A 22,694-nucleotide genomic window follows, 5' to 3' on the forward strand; every position below is an offset into this window, starting at 1 on the left:
ATATATATATATATATATATATATATATATATATATATATATATATATATATATAAACTACTTTTGAAAGCACATAGCAAAAGACCTGTGTGAGGTGAAAGTACCCTAGATTACTGGGTAACAAGAATTAAAATCAAACTATTTCGTCCGAGAAAAAAATTGACTTTGAAATTTTGCTATGTTTTTGTCTAAATGAAATGACACGTTTCCAAAAGTTGTCCATTTTTACAGTAGAAATAGATAAATAAAAAGGTTTCGTTCTGGAAATCTTACATAATGAATTAATATGCTTTTAATTTATTATTTTGAAATAAATTGATCATATTTATGCTGACTCATCAGCAATTTGTAGTTCAGTGAAATTTTTTTGCCAGTGAGCATGTTTACGTTTAGTTAATTAAGGTTTTAGCAGCAGTAGCAGTGAAATTTGAATATAAAAGAAAGAGATTTTGTTTTTTAAAGAGTAAATGTTGATATGAAGAAACTTGCTTCTACTAGCAATCAAGTCTCAAGTAACAAATTAGTGGAATCCAATTTTGCAGCCAAGCTACAAGCTAATGAAAAGAAGCTGAGTGATTTCTTCACACAAACATCTATCATGTCCTCAACTGACAATGCCCAGTTAGTAACAACATGTGGTTGTCCATTGCAAGAATTTTGATGTGTATCTTGAATGACACTCTGCTTTGTAAAAAGGTCTATCAAGATCCTTCTGTAAAAGTTGGCATTGATGGGGGGAGGTGGCTCTTTAAAAGTCTTACTTGGTATCATTGGAGTAGATTTTCCATCATCTGGACTGTTCCAGATGATGGAAAATCTACTCCTTCCAAGCGACTCCTCACACAAAACCATTCTAAAGATACAACTGCAAGTTCACAAATTCTTTTGACAGTTTGTTAAAACCTGCCAGATAATGTGAAAAAGTGTGGTTACTTTTACCATACAGAATGTCAGATTTTCCTTTGCTTAAGAACTAAAGTTGGCAAATATTCTTCTTGGCTTGTAATCCCATGCAAGTGCTCTCACCCATGCACATGTTGTGATGTAGACTCCAAATTTCTTGAATTTTGCGAACCTTTGGAAAACTTCAAGTATCATACTAACAGTTTGGTGGTTCTGCAGGTGATGTCCGAAAAGACAAAAAAAACATTAGAAATGTAATGCATCCTTCATTTTTTTCCGACCCAAATGAGATGCTTGTTCTTAAAGTGATACCACCTATGGAACTTCTTCATTGAGTTGTGAATCATTTGTTTAAGCAACTGAGAGATGTTTGTCCAAAAGCAAACCAATGGGCTGCAGCACTTCACATTCACCCAGAGTCATACCATGGTGGTCAGTTCTTTCGAAACTCTTGTCACAAGCTTATCAAGAATGTGGATTTATTACAACAGATGGCTGAAAGTGGTGCAGTTTTTCGAATTTTTGGGATAATTGGTCCTTTCAGAGAATTTGAGGCTGTTGTGGCACCTTTATTTGAAAACCACCATACGAATGATTTTGGAGAAAAGATTGACCAGTTTGAGAACTCATTTATGGCTCTGGAAATTGGAACGATCACTCCCAAACTTCATTTTTCACCTATTTAACGAATTATATTGAAAGCTAAGAGTTTTATAAAATAAATGTTGAAGAATTAACTTGTTCACATTATTATTAGATTTCACATTAAATATATAAAATAAATATTAGGCAATTATTAGCCTTATTATTTACTTGTACAGTGAAAATGCACAGTTTTTGGATATTTAGGTAAATATCTAGTAAAAGTTAAAAGTCGCTTTTTTTTTCTCGGAGGAATAGTTTGAATCATTTTTGTTTCCCATAATCTAGGATCTATCTACTTTCACCCCAAACTGGTGTTTCGCTCAAATTTCAAAAGTATTTTTGGCCATTTTGTGCAGCAATGGGTTATTATTGATAATATTATTTAAAAATAATTATTAGCTTAGTAAATAAACTAAAGGTGTTTCATACTTTGCAAATGTCTTCGAAATAGCGTAATGGGATAAAATTAAATTATTTCGTAGTGTTAAAAATTATTAAAATCTAAAATTAATTTTTCAAGATGATTACCATAAGTATAACAGAATTTATTATAACTAACAATTTAGTAACAAAGTAGATATAACATCGTAATTAACCGTACAAACTTGGTTTGTAGTTTATCAGTAAAGTTATTGTTTTCAATAATTTTTCTTTAGAATGAATTCTTCAGTAGTAAATAAATTTAAAAAAAAGACAAAAAATGCGCAACGTGGGTCTCTTTCATAGAGACTTTTGCAAACAAATATTTTTACGTACAATTTATTGACAAAAGATTATTTTGAAAAAACGCTTATAAAACAGTTATGAAAATTTTTTTTTAGCAAAAATATAAAAAGTATTCATTTTATTAGCAACGTTTATTTGATTTCTTTGAAAATACGCTTGTTTTGAGAACAGTTTGACATAAATTTGAATAACTTTTTTCAATAATATTAGAGATTTTAACTCAAATATTTTAAAAATTTGATTTGATAGTGAAAAACGGGTTGCATATTTGAAATCAAAATGAGAAATGCAATACTAAAAACCTATTGTTTACTCAGAGATAAAAAAAAGTTAAATTTAGACTTTGTTATCGCAGTATTTCTAAATTGATGTATGGCAGCATTTTTACTGAGTCCTCTACTTACGTCTTCTCGGATTTTCTTTCATTTTCGACCTTTTTTGTAAATTACTCACACAATTGTTTTTAAAGATAGCAATCTTTTTTTGAGAAGTCTTTTTTAAAGACAAATCTTTTTTTTTGGTTCAAAATAGGCTTTAACTGCTAAGCTTGAGCTTCTATCCCATCGTCCCGAGGTTTACATCCCTCTGTTTTCTATATATACTACCATGATCGCTACTGAAAGGAACTTTCTACACTTGTTTCATCAGTTAAAGTTCTTGTGCGAGTCGTCTTCCATCTAAGTTGCATTTTTTGACTATCACTATTTATTTTATTTTCTTCCTTCATGCTTAGCTTTTTATATATTTTTCTAGTTTTTTTCTTCGGCGTTAACATAACATAACTAAATGTCAAAGATCTGCAGATTTTTATTTAAATAGAAAATAAAAACAGATTCTTTTAAAATATCTAACATATACAAACATAATAAGCAATGTTTTTATCTTCAAAAACTCCATTCAGCTCTACACAGCTATGTAATTGCTACTAAATAAACAACAATGAACATTAAGTGCACTACCATCTTGATAGCCTTTTACTTCTGATTCAATTAATGTTTTTTTTTTTTTTGGCTCTGATTTATTCTTCATAAGATCTTTCAGGAGATGTAAGATCTTCATAGCTATTTAAAGTTTGTTAGATTTTACGTTTAACAGTATGGGGGGGGGGGGGTGTTTATGAGGCATTAATTGTGCAAAAAATGTTTATTGTTTTACAATTTTCACTAGTCTGACATTGTGTATACCATGAATTTGGCTTTTAAACAAACTTGTCTGGTGTGTGCTACAATCGCAACCCAGTTTATCCATGTTCCGCACACATCCGTAGCTTGCTTCAGTCATCAAAATAATTAAAAACATTATCCTTGTTCATGCACTGATGACAAATAGCAGCTGTACCCTCAAATACTCTTAATCAAAGAGTTAAACACCTTTTTATCACTAGAGATTACCATTTTTTGATGGCAGACAATTTTTGAATGGATTATTCTGAGTTATTGCCTAATTCCCAGCGTATCTTATGAACTAGCGCCTTCCAATAGAAGCTCGTTTTGTCCCATACTTAAATAACTTGAGCTCATCTTCCCTTCCGAGTTTTGTTGAACTCTCTAGGCATGCACCCATCAGAGTTTTTCCATTGAAAAAATTTTGCAAAGTGCGTCGAGGAGCTTTATATGTCTTAAATGCAGTACATTGAGTCGCTATTTGTTCTTTGGCTACTGCAACTGCTTCCACCGTTTAGCTTTCCAACATTTTTAAAACCTTAACACCTTTAGGCAGATTAAGATTTAATTGTTTTAGTTTAATTTTTTTGCAGCATAATACCTGCAGACTTGTAAAAGGACGGGCTAAGTGTGTCCGATTTTATTAAAAGTTTTAAGTTTTAAAAATAAAGTTCTGATTTTATATTGTTGTGCACTTTTTTCTATTGTTAATTCCAATCAACATTCTCATTGAGCATATTTCCAATGTGACTATTGACTCAAGCTCAGTATTGTTGAGTACGAGAGAAGGTATAACTTGAATTTGGGAGCATCTAGGATTAATTCCAATGATGTTACATTTACAGCTATTAAGTTTCTATTGACCACAGACCATAGTGTGACTATCTACAATGAATTGAGGTAAGTCGGCCGGAACTTTATCATAAATTATATAAGTCAGGATGTCGTCAGCATAGTTTTGGAGAATGGTTTCAGGCGTTAGTGTCAGAAAGAGAATAAACAGAACCGGACCAAGATCACTACCTTGAAGTACAACGGCTTCAGTACATTTCCAGTAAATGGTGAGATCATTTGATTTAATTTTTTTGAGACGGTTAGATAAGTAAGCTGCAATCAAGGAATTGAGCCAGCTATGTAGAATATTCATTATGTCGTGACTGACAAGATCAAATGCTTTTGAAAAATCAAAGAATATTGCAAAAATTGGTTTGTTATTGCTTTTAGCATAACTCCAATCCTCTAATTTGAATAATAGTATCCATTGTACAACTTTCTAAAAGGAAACCAATCTATGTGCTTGGTGTAATCAAGGACGTTTGATGCTTTTTTATTCTATACGGGTTAAAACTTTTAGCGTCATTTTTTGAAATAATTTTACAAAATAAACCGACATTTTTGCTTTTCTAACTTCTTTCAGTAAACGTTTTATTATTTGTAAAACACTTACTTATGTGGAATCTAAAGGAATTTTATGTAATTAAGAATGTCTCATGTGTTTGAAAATATTTTAATTGATATGCAAATTTTGCTTAATAGTGACTTATTTGTAAAAAACCTTTGACGTCTAAAATATGAGTATTGTAAAATATGTAAATAAATGCAACAATAGCTCAAATGGAAGGAGAATAAAAAATAGTAAATTAATATTAGAATGTGTTAGAGAACATAGTGACGTATTAAAGACAGCGTACTATTGGCATGTGAGAGTTATTTAATTGAGTTAGTTGATTGTACCATTATAGGTTTTTGCTAGAAGTACCCCTCATAAAAATGTGTTCAGATAGGAAAAGTCTTCTAATTTTTGTTAATTTTAATTTTCACATTATCATCATCAAGCCTTTTTTTTGAGAGTGAAAAATAAAAATGAAAAATAATAAATTCAGTTTTTACTGATATTTAGAAAAATACGGTTTCTATTTAACCAACGACATAAATAATGGAGATCTGAATTATTTTACAAGGTTGTACGAAGGACTTATTTATGCATAGAAAATTAGTATTGTCAGCAAAATGATTAACAATCGAATTATTTATAGAGTTAGGCAGATCGTTAATATATATTAAAAACAATAAAGGGTTCAGAAGAGAACTCTGTGGGACAGCATACTTAATAACTTTATTTGTAGATTAAAACCCATTAATCGAGATAAACCGAGTACAATTTTTAATGTACGATGTAAACCAATCATACAATTTTTTAATTTAAATCCCTTGGTTAACTGTGTATCAAAAGCTTTTTAGAAATCAACAAACACGCCACAAGCAAACCATTATCAATCGCACCACGAATCATTCCAGTAATGCTGTGGGAAGTGTTTTAAACGAAATATGAACTGGTGACCATAGAGACACTTAGAACTATCAAGAAAGTGGTAGGTACAATAATACATTAATTTTTCAAGAATTTAGTTGATATTTGATAATAATGATATTGGTTTATAGTTATTACAGTCAAGTTTTGAGTCATTTTTTATGATTGGTTTAACAGATGCATTTTTTTAAAATATTAAGAAGTATACCAGTAACGAATGAGAGATTAAATAGTTTAGTAAGTATAGAATAAATATCATTAGCAAGAAGTTTTAGAATAAAGGTTCGAATGATGTTTGGACCAGAAGTCTTGAGAAAGAATAAGTGATATCTTATTTTTGTCAGAAGATTGAATGAAAATAGAATCAATGTTTGATGTTATTAAATACTTATGATACTCAGTATGGGATGAGTGAACATTTTTATTTTTTTCAGTTGCAGTTTTATTTCAGTTGCAGTTTTATTTTTTTCAGGTATTGAAATAAAGGAGTTGAAAATGATTTTACTGGATCATGTATATTGGTATTGTTTAAAGATTTACAGCATGGGCATGAGATATCATCCGAACGTATATTCAAAAGAGTTCTTATACCCTTCCATATAGCTCTCAAACTATTGCTATTAGTAGTCAAGTAGTTTGAAAACTTGTTATTTTTGCTTCTTCGAATAAGTGTTACTTGTAAATTTTTATAGGTTTTGTTATATGTTTTTTCAAGAATTAGTTTATCATGTAGATTTTTTGTTGTAAGGAACTTTATAAAACTTTGTTTCGATTTTTTAATGAGGTTAAAATTATTAAATTATAGATTATTTCGTTTTTTTAGCGTGTTTGCCTAAAAGAAAGTTGCAGCTAGTAAAAAATCTTTATATAATTTTTTTGTATTACCATTGGAAAATTTGATTAATTTACCTCAGTTCATTTTCAAACAGTCATTCCTGAATTCTTCACTATTTAGGTTTGTAAAGTTTCAAAGAAAAATATTGCTTTTACGAGAATTAATAATTCTTTTTTTAAAAGATGAGTAAATTAGAATTTGTGGAAAATGATCCAATATTCTATTAGCTAAATTGCCGCTAAAAATATTTTTAGAAGTTGAATTAGAAAATATTTTATCAATTAAAGTACTTGAGTGATGGATTGCGGCTGCTCTTAAATTATCTAAGCTTGCTTTTATAAGATCTTTATTATGATCACCCATTATAAAGATAGTTTGTAATTTTATTTTATTTTTATTTTTATTTTGTTTTTTACTTTTAATTTATTTTTTGTTCCATTGTATATATTTTCGTGATTACATAATAAAGATTCGTTAAGATTGAATATACATATAAATATAAAAAATCACAAACATAAATAATAAACAAACTTCTGTAATACGAACTGTAAGAAGAACGCGGAAAACTTGCAGAAGACCAAAAGGTCTTATCATCAAGAACCGTTTTACATAGTCATATTTATATATATATATATATATATATATATATATATATATATATATATATATATATATATATATATATATATATATATATATATATATATATATATATATATATATATATATACATATATATAGGGGAGAACGGGGCGAGATGGGACATGGGGTGAGATGGGACTTGGCAATATCTCAGTGAAAAATTTAATAAAACAAAAGTTTTTTATATATGTTTATAAGTTTGCAATAGCTTTTTCATATTATTGTGTTTTTTAAGTTTCAGAAGTATTTTTTTTTCGGATTATTTGCGAATATGTAAAAATCTAACAATTTTCCTGGATTTTGAAGACATCATTAATATTAAATATTTATGTGTTGTTTGCATACATTTTTATGTTTATGGTTTTTAATTATTCACTGTTGTTTTTTTTAACTACTGAAGAAATATGATTAGCATATGGCTACGAGAACTATATAAAATAATTGTTTTCTCACACCTAATAATGATGGGGTGACTTGAGATATGAGAATTGGGGTGAAATGGGACACTGTTCAATTTTATCATTTTTTTAACTTACTGTACTTTAACTTTTATAATCAACATTTTTGAAAAAAAGCAAGTGAACAGAAAATTATGTTTATGTTTATGATAAAATTTCAATGTTTACTTTATAGTAAAGTGTTTTTTATCATAGAATATAATAATAGTTATATTGGATATCTTTGTTACTTTGTCCTGAAGACATCTTTCACAGTAAGTATTGTTTTAATGCCAATCATTTTTGTATTTTAAATTCAGTTTAAATAAAGTTCTTCACTATTAGCCTTATTAAATTTAATCACATTATAAGTTTTATAGGGTTGTGATAATATTTTATTTTCATTAAAATAAATTTAAAATTTATAGCCTAATCTGGATTTTTGTTAATGCAATTAAAAAGAGCATAATTTTTTTTTATAATGGAGTGAGTAATATGAGTAATAATTTTTCAGATGCCAAGAAAGTACAAACGAGTGACAAGTCGGTTAAAGCCTGATGCTCATACATTAAAAGCTGCTGTGATGGCTGTCGAATCTGGCAGTTTATCACTACGAGCAACTGCACAAGAGTATACAATTTCAAAATCAAGTTTACAGCGGAAAATAAAGGTTAATAAAGAAACTTCTTACAGTAACTTATACTTTGATGAACAACATAAATATATTTTTAATAAGACACAAGAAAATGAACTTTCAATATATCTTCGTCAAGCATCTAATATGCATTATGGGCTTGATGTTAGAGAAACAAAGCAACTTGCATATCAATATGCAATTAAAAATGACATCAAAATACCAGAAAACTGGAAAAAGAGTGAAACAGCTGGAACTGAATGATTTTATTTATTCTTAAATTGTACAAAATTATCTATTTGTACGTCAGAAGCTACCAGCCTCAGTCAAACCATTAAAAAATATTTACAATTCAGCATGTGATTCATGGTTAAATACTCCTATGATGATATATGACATTTCTGAAAATTTAGGAATAGCTTATCTGAGAGCCTTTACTTCCAAAAACATTCAAAATGGTTTTAAAGCAGCTGGCATTTTCCCGTACGATCCATATGTTTTCAGTGATATCGACTTTTTATGTTCTTATGTATTTGATCGACCAATTCCAGAAAATGACAATTCTGACAAACAGACAATCCCCACATCACTGTGTATTGTATCTGAAGTTATTAATAAAAAGAAACAGCAAATCAGCACTTCTGCCTACCATTGGACAGCAGAAGATATATAGCCATTTCCAAAAGCGGGTGAAAGGGTGGCAAAGAGAAAAAGTGCAAAAAGAAAATGTTCTCGGTCTCTGGTATTGACTGATACACCAACAAGAAATGAACTAGTTGAAATTTTATCATAATGTAAAAGAAAAAAAGAAGATAAAGATAAGAAAAAGAAAAAAAGTTACCCCTAAGACATCAACGTAATTTTGACTCAATTTAAACATCAAGCAACCTGTTGAACAAAGTTACAAATGCATTTAGAATGGTATTTTATTTTTGTTAAACATAAACAAATTTTGTGTATTGTTATGTTTTATAAGGAGTAGAATAAACAATAAAATAATGCTTAAAATTATTTGTTTCTATTTTTGTCCCATTTCACCCAACCATTATCCCATTTTACCCCAACATGGGGTGACATGGGACAAACAGTGTCACTTTAAAAAACCAAGCCCTTGAACTTAATTTGATGGTTAAATAATGGGTTTTGCAATAATTTAACATGATAATTCATTGGACTATAGTTTTAAGCCGATTTGTATGGTTTTTGTGGAAAATTTAAAGCGCAGCACGCAAGCAAATTTTTTTGTCCCATCTCACCCCGTTCTCCCCATATATATATATATATATATATATATATATATATATATATATATATATATATATATATATATATATATATATATATATATATATATATAAATATATATATATATATATATATATATATATATATATATATATATATATATATATATATATATATATATATATATATATACGTATAGAAAAATAAAAATATTTACAAAATTTTTACGTTAAATTGTTACATTATAATTGTAAGATAACAATTATACAAACATATATCGCTACTTTTTCTTATTATTGCCACGTTTATTGCTAACGCAATGTTCGAAATATATATTAAAGTATATTAAAAAATAAGAGTTTATATAAGAAGCTAGCAGTGAACAAATTTAGAAAAAATCAGTAAATTTCTATACTTTAAAATACTCTTTTTAATAGTTTTTTTAAAGCCATTTGAGTTTTCAAAGTTAATAATATTTTAATTATGTAATAAAAACTTATTCCAGATATGAGGTGCACGATAAATAATTTTAAATTGCTCAAGCTTAGTTTTGCATGAAGGCTCTAAAAGGGTACTATTTGTGCGCAACAGGTATTTATACTCTGGCTTTTGTTTATAAAGACTTTAGAAAATTGAAGGAGTTTTTTGCATGTTACTATTATACATAAGACTTAGAACATTATATATATTTAGTTCAAACAATCTTAGTAAAGACATCTGTTCAAAAAGAGGTTTTGTGTGTTCTTTTTTATTTTTAAAATAAATTACTCGTATAGCATGCTTCTGTTTACGATAGAGAGGTTCTAGTTTGCTTTTATAGGTACTACCCCATGCTGTATTACCGTAATTTAAATAACGTTGAACAAAACTATAGTAGATTTGTTTGAGTAGCGGCTTTTTCAATAAATGGCGTGATCGGTATATTATTCCGATACTTTTAGATATTTCACTACCTAAATAGGCGATATGTTTATTCCAATTTAGACTTTCGTCAATAAAAACACCTGAAAATTTAGTAACACTATCCCTACTTATTTCTCTATTTTCAATAAACAACTTTTGGAAGAGAAGATTTGACTTCGTTTTAGTTGAGTTAATAGAAAGTTAATTTGCCCTAAACCATCCAGAAATTTTTTCTAATTCTTGATTCATTTCTACGCACAGTTCGTTTATAATTTTTCGGAGATAAAAATGTTGCTATCATCAGCAAACATTATAGAAATATAAGGTTTTGAATAAAGGGTGTCATCCAAGGCATGGGGGTTAAAAAGCGTTATTGCTTTTAAGGGTTGTCAGATGTCTTAAGAAGTAGTGATCGACCAAATTTCTGTTTCGATATCGGTTTCGGCCGAAATTTCAATTTGAACCGATAACCGAAATTTCGGTTTCGGTACTTTTTATAAATTCGGTAAAAAGTAAAATTTTGGTTAAAATACATACCGAAAACCGAAAAATTTGTAAGATTTTAAATTTTTTTCAAACTTAGAAAAATAGTTATTTTTGAGAATTTTTACAAAATATTTTGAGAATTTTCACAAAATACTTTGAAAAAATCTTGTTTTACAGAGAAAATCTGCCAGTTGTTAAATTTCGCTTTTAAATTATATTGCCAACTTTGTATTAAATATTAATTTGCGAAGCACGTTTAATCAATTCTAACATAATACACGTATAGAAAAATAACAAATGTAAAATTGCATTTTTAAATGAAAACTTTTAATGAAATTAATTTTGACTAGCCGATATGTCGGTATCGGTTTCGCAAAGATATTTGCCCAAATATCGGTTTCGGTACCGAAATAGCAAACCAAAATTTCGGTTTTTTTCAGTTTCGGATTATTTTCTGTTTCGGTCAATCACTATCAAGAAGAGAGTAAAGAATAATAAAAAGTTTTGCTAGCAACTTGTATTTAATCTGTTAAGGTGGTAGACCTATGAAAAATAGAGATTTTTGATCAAAAATTGAAAAAATAGCTAACTTATTGTTTTTATATAAATTTTTTTATCCTCTATCTGCTGATATATGACTAGTTTAGGTTTGATCAAACTAAAAGGGTTAAAAATAACATATTTTATTAGCTAGTTTATTTATTTGCCTTAGCAACGCCATAGCAACGAAAAGTTGAGACTTTTTTTTACCCAAATTAGATGGCCAAAATGACACATCTTGTAAAGTTTCTTTTTCCAATATATAATATTGATCTGCGGTGTTTTTGGTCATGCTTTTAAGTCACTTTTTTTTATATTAATTATCATATTAAACTGTTTAATATTGGTTGTGGTATAAAATCATTATTTATGAATCTTTCATCTCTTGATTTAAATCAAACAAGCTGTACTTGTGTATAATTGGAATGTCTTTGTGAAAATTAACAAGCAGAATTTTTCACGAAAAAGAAAGAAGAACCCTCCTGTAAACAAACATTCAAGAACAAATCTTTCAAATATTTCACCAGAAAAAGTTACATCTCGCATAAGAAAAAAAAGGCTAATTATAGATCAAACTAATCTCAATACCAATAGTGAAGTAATAAGGCAGGAAGTTGATTACTTTTTATTTATTAATTTCTCTATACTTAGGAGTTTATTTCAACCTTTGTTAGTATGTCCTGAATGTGGCCATAAAAAAATAACTGTCAGTGATAACAGAAAGAAGAGAAAGGGATTTGCCCATAATTTAGAACTTTTATGCGAGTCATGCGAATGGTATAAATCTGTTTATACATCAAAAGAATGTATTAAACAAAATCATGATCAAGGTTCTAAAATCTACGAAGCAAATGCAAGAGCAGTAATTGGTTTTTGTGAAATTGGTAAAGGTTTTACTGCAATGGAAACATTTTCCCAATGCATGAATATGTTTCTTTTATCTAGAACACCATTCTTTAACCTTAATGACAATAAAATTTATACAGCATATGAGAAGGCTGCTTGTAATAGTATGAAAAAAGCAGCTGAAGAAGCTCAAGACAATACATTAAATATTCCAACAAAACAAAGAGTAACAATTGATGGCGCTTGGCAAAAGCGGGGTTTCACATCACTAAATGGTGTTGTAGCCGCTGTCGTCAATAACAAAAATATAGGTATTAAAGCTTTTTCTAAGCATTGTAAAGGTTGTTCAATGTGGAAAAAATATAGAGGATCACCAGCCTACAACAGAAAGCAGATCACACATGTCACATTAATTATACAAAGTCATCTGGTGCAATGGAAGCAGCTGGTGCATTCGAAATCTTTTCTCAATCAGTTGAAAAATACAATTTGATTTATTATGAATACCTAGGGGATGGTGATACTTTCTCTTTTAGAGAAGTTGAAGAACCTAACCCATATAAAAATTATAGTATTCAACCAATAAAATTAGAATGCATTGGGCATGCGCAGAAACGACTTGGTACACGCTTGCGAAAAATCATTCAGAAGTATAAAGGAACAGAGAAACCCCTACACGGAAAAAGAAATTTGATTAATAGTGCAATTAACTTAATGAAGAATTATTTATGCATTGCAATTAGAAATAAAACTAAAAACATTTATGCAATGAAAAAAGCAGTAGGAGCAGTTTTGTGGCGCAGCACAAATTTCAGTGATAATAGCATTCGTCGTTCTATGTGTCCTAGGGATGAATATTCCTGGTGCAAGTGGCAACTAGACAAGCTTAAAGGTAAAAATACTCACACTAACAAAATTAACTTACCTATCTTTATTCAGAATATAGTAAAACCTATTTTAAAGATTTATCTGATGACGATTTGCTTAGAAAATGTTTACATGGTCAAACCCGAAATTCAAATGAAGCATTCATTTGAATTTTGGGTTTCATTCATTCAATTTTATGGACTCGTTGTCCTAAAAACATTTTTGTAAGCAGAAGAACATTTGAACTTTGTATAAACTCTGCAATGGTTCATTATAATGATGGTGGAGATGAGGTAAAATCTGTTTTAAGTTACTTTGGATTGTTAGTGTCAGTGACTATTCCAAAACTGGTTTTAAAGGGCCAAAAGGGAATTGTAAGCAAGAGTCGTAAATCAACTTCAATATGTAAAGAGCAAAAAAAAAAACTTAGATCTCTTCATAAGGGATACTTAGATACTGAAAAAACAGATTCATATAGCTCTGGTAGCTTTTAAGGAGTGTTTATAAACATAAATTTTGATTTTTAATTTTTGACTTGATTTTTCTCATTTTGAGATTTTTAGTTTTTTTTAGAATTTTAAAACATGATCTCCAGTTTAAATTCAGCAATTAAGCTGAAATTTGCAGGATATGTTCTTCATACATGAAGAAATCATTTGTCATAAGATTTTTAAAATTACTTATTTTGGGGCGCTACAATGTGGTTTTATCTGCCGGAGTTTTTTCATTAAAGTATATATTCAAGTTTAAAAGTCAATATAATCTGAACTAGGGAGGCAAATTTAAAAACCTTATGACAAATGAATTTTATACATATGTAGAACTACCATACCAAATTGGGAGTTTTGATTTATTGTCATTTTTGAGAAATTGTGTTTTGAAGTTTTCGTTTTTTTTTCACACTTTTTAATAAAATTTCGAGGCTAGCGAGGCACTTTTTTATATATTTTTTTGATTTTATGTTTAGTTTCATAATTATTGTTAACAACTGCTTAGTTTTGTTGTAAATATAACTTCGATGCTTGAAAAAAGTTTTTCATAGGCCTATCACCTTAAGTCAATTAAGGTTTCGAGATTGATACATCATATTAGTGCAACAGTGTTAGCAATTCTATCTGACTGGTAAGCAACCTGGACAAGTGAATTTATAAAGTTTTAGAAGAGGCTAACTAACTACAACGAAGTGAATGACCAAAACTAGGAAGGGTATTGGACGCGTGACATTTAAGAGCGTTACTTAAAACCATCATTATATGCTAAATCAATGATTTAAGTAAACCAGCTAATTTGTAGTGTATTATGTTTACTGATAATACAAATTTATTCTTATCAAACAGTAATATTGATGAGCTGTTTTCTGATATAAATAAAAAACTTTAACGCGTATCTAAGTGGTGGAAATGTAACAAATTGAGCTTAAACATTGATAAAACAAAATACATTCTGTTTCAACTCTTGATGAATTTGAAAGTGAAAAAGGAAACTTTGAATAGTCTTCTTGGCATTTATCTTGATGAGAATTACTGATTAAATTTGCGCTAAAGTCTCTAAAAATGTAGGAGTCCTATATAAGTCAAGAAAATTTTTGAATAAAAGCATTTTAATCCAACTCTATTAATCATTTATAGATTGTTATATTAATTATACAAATATTGCTTAGGGAAGTACAAGCAAAAGAAAGTTGTGTAATTTTTATCATCGCCAGAAACACGCAAAATGCTTACTTTGTTTTGAAAATTGTTTTTCACATACATAGTGTTTATTTAAAAATATTAAAGTACTTAATATTTATGAAGTGAATGTGTAAAAAAATGTTTTTTATATTTCTATGTAAAATCGATCCGCCATTTCAGATTTTTGAAGATTTCTTTTCAAAAAAATAAAAACGCAAGTAGAGTAAACTGGGGTAAGAGTAAACGGTTTAGCTTCAAATTTAATTATTTTTTTAACGAAAAATTATTTCATATTTATTTTTGTTTATTTTATAGAGAATTTTTTACATTATATAAATATATAGAAATTGAGAGAAAATATTTTCAAAATTGAAAAAAAAAAGACTCGATTTTTATGAAGAAAAAAAACGTTTACTTTTCCCCTTATAATTGGTAAAAAGTAAACTAGGTTTATTTTTAATACCAATTAATTAAAATGTTAAGAAAGTTAAAACTAAATTAAGATATTAAGAAAATCAAGCAAAATTAATTAAAACTAATATGAACTAATTAACAGTTGTTATTTATTTACGTTTTAAATAATTAACAACTATTAATTAATTTAGACGCACTCATCTTAATGCAAAAGTGTGAGCAATTAGCATGTTTACTCTTCCCCCGAAAAACATTTATATCGGTTTTTTGCTCATAACTTTTTTCCGAAACTAGCAAATTCAATTTTGAAAAGAGAACCTCGATCGTCTTAAAAGTTTCTACAAAACAGCCATTTTAGTTTAGTAACATTTAATTTTAGTTTTAGGATTTTTTTGAAAAACTTTTTTTTACACCTCTAGATAGAGCACAAAAATCTCTACAATACGGTGCCTCGCATTTTTAAAGATTTTTATTTTAACTTTCAATAAATGCAAAAGAAACAAAATTGATAAACCAATCTTTTTTTTTTTTTTTCGTTTACTTTTACCCCAGTTTGCTCTATATACTATGAAGTGATGAATTACTCTATGAACCCTTTTATAAAACAAAGTTCAATCAGTTCTGTAAAGCTTATCGGCACCTAATCTCTTGAACAAAATCGTTTTACCTAATTTTAATTTATCAATTATCTTCCCAGTCTTTAGGAAGATTCACTTTAATGACAATATTTTGAAATGCTTTTAAAAATAAGAAATTTATATAAACACGCTCTTTTGCTTTTGCATTTTGTCATTTTCGTTTTTATTTATATTTATTAATGTCTTAAGTTATATTTTATTATAACATTATATGGTTCTGGCCACAAGATCATTAGATCGTCTATCAGATAGCAAGTTTTTATTTAAACTAGTCTACCTCTTTTTTTTTGTTATTTTAATTTTTTTTCTTATTGATATAGTGATTATTTTCTTTATCATAATTTATTAAAAGTATAAAAATTGTATTATTGGTAAATGTAAAACTTCATATTAAAAAAAAAATGTATAATAATATATATACAAAATGTATGTATGTATGTATGTATGCATGTATGTATGTATGTATGTATGTATGTATGTATGTATGTATGTATGTATGTATGTATGTATGTATGTATGTATGTATAGATATATATGCGCGTAAGTGTGTGTCTTTATATATGTATACATATGAATAAAAAGATATTTTAAAAATTATTAGACCCGAACACATGGGTTAAAACAACAGTTTTTTAGTAATTTTTGTCAAAATTGAGATAATTTAAAAGAAAAAAAAGAGTATTAATTTATTAAAACTGAAGATTTTGATAAATTTATAACAGCCAAAGAAACTGAGAATTTGTACAAATTTATTACCCGATATGAAATTCAAAACTATTGTATTTTAGTTACTTTATTTACTCAAGTAAAAAGTCACTAAATTTCTACAAATAAAGTCACTTTATATCTACAAGTAAACATTTTAAAAATGAACGCAAAAAATTTTAGAAGTCGAAAGTAATCACCAATTACAAGTCATAAAGATAAAAATGTGAATAAAATTAGTGAATAAATAAAGATTAAAAAAAAAAAAGATGGTATTAAGAATAAATGATTCTTAGATTGGATGGGCATTAAGGTGAATGAGCATTAAGGTGAATGAGACAACATAAATATACCACAAAATCACTTGCTAAACCTGTTTATAATCTATATATATATATATATATATATATATATATATATATATATATATATATATATATATATATATATATATATATATATATATATATATGTATATATATATATATATATATATATATATATATATATATATATATATATATATATATATGTATATATATATATATATATATATATATATATATATATGTATATATATATATATATATATATATATATATATATATATATACATATATATATATATATATATATATATATATATATATATATATATATATATATATATATATATATATATATATATATATATATATATATATAGATTATAAACAGGTTTAAACCAATCTTGAACGTTTGTTCATTTTATAAGAACCAAGTTTTTTTATCAATAAGCCATAAGCAATCAAGTCAAATCGGATACAGAAATACAAGACATAAACTTGCACCAACCTTGTTCCAGTTGTTAGTCTCTTTTTTAAAAGTACATTATAACTGTGCGTTTTTAGAAGAGATAATTAACGATACTTATGAAAATTATATTAGGCGTCACTGTAGTATTTCTCTCTAGGAAATAAAGATGCTGATTGTGTACTCCTTTATTATTAATTTTATCGGATAATAACCCCTAAATCGGATAACTGTTAACTTTTCTGTAAAAAAGTCAAAATTAGTAAATCGGGAGAAAAAGGTTATAATCTGGCAAAAAATATAGAGAAAAATAACATTTTTTATACCGAAAGTTCTTTTAATAAATGTAATTTTGACCACTGTTAGCATGACATTTAAGCTACCTAATATTTTTTTTCAAACTTTTATTTATTATTCTCTTAAATTTATTTATTATCTTTTAATCTGCGTACAGTGTAACCTTTAAGTTAAAGCAACCCTTGTGACTAAAACACACTTACACTTAAAACATGGTTGCGTTTTATAATAATCTAGTTGAAGTTTAACCGTCCAAAGGTTCAACTCCAGCTTAAGTTTATTTTGGTCACTGTGAGGCAAAAAGCTGGAGGAAATAAACAACACTACCTGTTTTTGATACTAAGTAACAAAGTGCATTTTGCAACTACGTATAACTATAATGCTTCATTAGTCTAGCAATAACAAATGTTTTGGACAATGTTGAACCAACTAAATTGTGCTAACTTGGGATATTCATAAGTTTTCATTTGTAAAGTCATCAAAGAAACTTTGTAACCATTAATTAAAATAAATTAAAATATATTAATTAAAAATATAGTATTAAAAGAAATATGCCTGTTGTTCATCAAACGGTATATTTATGTTTATTTAACGGTATATTTATGCTGTTGAAACAAAACTATATTTATAGTGTTGGTGTTGCTGAGAGTAATTTTTTTTGGTAACATTATTTACACAATGTTTAGATTTTTTTTGAAACATGCAAACTAGAAGCGTGATAATTAACAACTTCCTTGGTTTAAAAATGAATTTGCAAACATTTCCGTTACAAGAGAACTTGAGTTTGTAAATATACACGCTGCTAAACCGGTATTATTATGGCTGGATAGCTCAGTTGGTTACAGCGTCAAACGAAAAGTTAAAACCCGGACTATTGTATTATACAATACGAGTTCAAATCCTGCCACCGCTAACTCAGCGCTTGAGTAGAACTTCGGTACGCAAAAATGTTGGTCATAATAACGGACGCTACTTTGGATTAGTCTTAATGACTAATTGTGGCTGTTCCTATGCTAAGCAAGCAGTATCTTCGGATATAAAAACATTGTATAGGGAAATATAGCATGAAAATTCAAATAAATATTACAACCCCAGTTTTCAACTAAGCTTAACAAATAAACAGTTATTTAGTAACAGATTTTTTTTTTTTTTTAAATAAAATAATTTATAAAAAAATTTTATCACAGTTTATACAATAATATAACAATACAGCAAATATAAACTTTAAAGTTTATTGTCTTTTCCATTTTACTATTTGGGTCCAAGCTTTAGTTGAATATTTACGAACAAACAATCCATAAAAATTGCCTAAATGAAATGAAAACTATTTTTGATAAAGTTTGAGTTATTGTTTTTAAATTTTTCCATGGAAAATTATTTATTGAAATATTTTTAATAGTAGCAATAAATATATTGACTTTATTTCATCTTATGTTATACTCCTAATACTGCAAATGGTTTTCATATGAAAATATTGACAGTTACGAAGTTAATAGTACAAAATTGCTTAAAAGAAATCTCTCTAATTTCCATTTTTTTTTAAAACTGTGATGAGGAAGTATTAGATTTTTATAATTTCTTACAGATATATTTAAAAATATTTAATTGAATTTAGAAATTAAACGGATGTTTAGAAATTAAAAAACTACCCATCCATTGATTTGTACCAAATGAAAACACTTGATCACTGTCATCTTCTAAGTTTTTTCGTCTACTTGAGTCAATATACCTATTAACCCGCTCTAAATAATCATTGTTTGTTAAAGCCAGCCACTTTTTGTAAGTGCCGTGAAACATTAAGTAGGTTTTTCGATTTTTATGAACTGCGTAGAGTTCTCTTGTTATTGAATGATGTCCAATTATAGATCCTACGCAAATATCTAAATCTAAAATTTATAAAATGAATTGCAGAGCGTTTTAATTTTTACTTCTCAAGTTTTCTTCTGTAAATAGGCATCAAAATCTAAAGTAGGCTTTACTTTATAGTAGAGACCACCTTAGATTTTGATCTTTATCTAGAAATCAAAATCTAAAGTAGGCTTTGTCATAAAGTATTATATATATATACTACTTTATTGTAGAGCCTATAGTAAAGTAGGCTCTCTTTCCATACACCTATTCAGACGTCCTTTACGTCCGCAACTTGGGGTTTATATGAGTATGACCAGTGGAGTTTAGATACATGAAGTAACTTAAATAATAACAGGCTCAGTGAGTGTACATTTATCGACTGATGGGCTAGGGTTAGCGCAGGTTATGCAATGAAAAGTTATTACTTTTATGTTTACGGACGTATAATAAACGTTAGAATAAGAGTTGTACAAAAGAGTCTACAGGTGCTACTAAAGTTTAGTTTTACTACTAAAGTTAAACTGCTTTAACCAACTGAGAACTCCCTGAGAGTCTACCGTATAACAATTTAAAAATGTGTATAATATAAATAATAAAGCGTGTGCGATAATTACAAAACGCGTATAAAATACTTATAAACAACTATCTTGAACTCATTATGATTAAAAGTTAACTTTCAAAATTACCTTTCCAATGTTTACCTTCGTCTTTAGAGTAGTAACATGCTGTTTTTGTACTGTAAAATATCCACAAAGTTATTTGATTTCACAAAAATTTGATAAAAACTCAAAACCCAAAAGGTAACAACAACAATAAAAAAGAATATTAAACCTACTTGATAACATCCTGATTCATGCAAACATATATATGTAAATTTAATGAATCCCAATATACACCGCGCCCATAACTTTCTAAATAAAAAAAATCTTATTTTAGTTTATTTTTTGTCAAATTTTATTCTAATTTCAATTTAATTGTAAAGTTTAATTATAACTTTAGTATTATTATATTAACCATAAAATTATTAATACCAATAATAATAATAACTATAATTTATATTAATTATAATTAATAATAACATTAGTTACAATTGTAATTTATACTATTAATAATAATTATTAATAATATATGATAGTAGTTATTAACCGTAATATTAACAACGGGTTATAAAAAAGTTTGAAAGCTTTTATTACTTCTTCTCGAGCTAAAAAAAGTTATATTTTATAAAATGTTGAAAAAAGTAGTATTTAAAAAAAAAAAATCTAGCTATATATAATAAATAATTAAAACTGCAACGAAAGGCCGCAAATATGAGTTATTATATTTCAAATATTTATTTTCAAGTATTTATATTTCAAATATTTCAATATTTTTACAATATTAATTGATTTCTTTTTAAAAAAAACTTTCTCAATGAATTGACATTCAGATTTATTACATAGCCAAAAAAACATTTTTTTGACCAAAGAAAACGTTAAACTACATCGTGCTTAATAAGCTACGCTTATGACAAATTAATGTCAAAATGGAGGTGTAGTATCTAAACACGGTGCATAGGAACATGCTCTAAGATCTTGCAACATATCCCCAGAACTTTTTTTTTGTTTATCATCAGAAGACTTTTCCTTATTCCAAAAATGTAAAAAACAATGTTTTTTTCAACCGGGGCCTGGGGAAAAATTATAGATTATAACAAGAAAATTACTGGGCAAGTAGCCAGTAATGTTGTTGTTCAAGATAAGTATCAAGAGCCAAGTGGCATACTCAAATTTCTAGGATGTTAATACTGGTATTAAATGAGGATAACTTTCAAAAAGTTTAGGTAATTGGAGCTAACCCAACTCCATCCCGACCCCTAATTGCCCCTTTTCTAGAACTACGTCTCCTAAGATCATAACTTTTTTTTAGTTTCATCATGAGTGAGATCTAAGATTTAAGCAGCCTAGAGAGTGGTTAGCGCGCTTGCCTCAGAAACTAGAGATTTGTGGTTCAATGCCACCTCTGGGCAAGTTTTATAAAATTAGTAAGGAAAGAGGCATGAGCTTCCTTTCAAATGCTTTTCCATGAAGCTCTGTGATAAGACTGTAAGGACTTCCCGGGGCACCTATAATAAGTAAATAAATAAAAAATAAGATAAAAATTTTTCTACATATTTCAAATTTCATTAAAAAATATCCTTTCGTTTAAGATTTATGAATATAAGAAGTTTAAAAATGCTATCCTTGTGATATGTAATCTGTAATTTTTTATAAAAAATTGAGTCTATTTTTTTTTTTTCTATAAATTTATTTATAACCTGTTATGCACTGACTTTTAAACTACAACTTACCAGGTAGAACAGCTTTCAGTGTAAGCAGTGGAGTTTTTTCTGGAAATTGTGCTTTAATTCGAACTTCTTTGAACTCAACCCAACGTGTACCGGCATAATTTTCAAATGAGATATTCGCAGGAACTGATAAAATAAATTGTTGATTACTGGGAATATTTGAAATGATAACAATGGCGCTGACACTATGAATAATTGACTCCTTGACCACAATTAACCCATCGCACTGTAGATATTATAAATGAGAAAAGAAAAAAACTCATCAGATTTTATTCTAGCAAAAGAAAACTATCCAATTTAAGTTTTTTATGCGCAAGTATCAGTTAAAACACAAAAATAATGTAAACAAAAAACTTAAAATGAATGGAAAAAATTAATATAACATACTTGGAAATACGAATGCGAAATATCTTGTACAAATCTTGTTGGTGAGTTTTGCGATATTAGCTTCAAAAACGATGGCATTAAATATGCAATGGTCAAATTATAAACATTTTCGCTGAGCTGAGATCCAGTATTGATTGTTAAATTCAAAGTCAACAGAGTGCTGATATATGAATACATAAAAAGTTATAAATGGTTACATTATTGCTTAATGTGAATATTTATATATATATAAACAATAAATTGATTGTTTTTCCAATCAAAATAAAACATAAAAGTAGAATTTACTTATATATTATTGTAAAAATTAATAAAACTATTTATTTTCACTCTAATAACTGCACATATATATATATATATATATATATATATATATATATATATATATATATATATATATATATATATATATATATATATATATATATATA

At 27.5% G+C, this 22,694-nt stretch overlaps 1 protein-coding gene across 2 annotated transcripts in view; it reads right to left on the minus strand.

The window, feature by feature from the left end:
- Positions 1 to 18,828: 18,828 nt before the first annotated feature.
- LOC136083683 (uncharacterized) overlaps positions 18,829 to 22,694 on the minus strand; it is a 34,930-nt gene continuing 31,064 nt past the window's right edge. For both annotated transcript variants that reach the window (XM_065803258.1, XM_065803259.1), the window contains 6 exons: positions 22,267 to 22,426; positions 21,883 to 22,105; positions 20,389 to 20,464; positions 20,240 to 20,289; positions 19,352 to 19,588; positions 18,829 to 19,010 (listed from right to left, as the gene is read on the minus strand). In XM_065803258.1, coding sequence (XP_065659330.1) covers positions 18,934 to 19,010; positions 19,352 to 19,588; positions 20,240 to 20,289; positions 20,389 to 20,464; positions 21,883 to 22,105; positions 22,267 to 22,426 — 823 coding nt within the window. In that variant the 3' untranslated portion in view covers positions 18,829 to 18,933. The remainder of the gene's footprint in view (positions 19,011 to 19,351; positions 19,589 to 20,239; positions 20,290 to 20,388; positions 20,465 to 21,882; positions 22,106 to 22,266; positions 22,427 to 22,694) is intronic.

Source organism: Hydra vulgaris, chromosome 08 (assembly GCF_038396675.1).
Source record: "Hydra vulgaris chromosome 08, alternate assembly HydraT2T_AEP".
Classification (NCBI taxonomy): Eukaryota; Metazoa; Cnidaria; class Hydrozoa; order Anthoathecata; family Hydridae; genus Hydra; species Hydra vulgaris.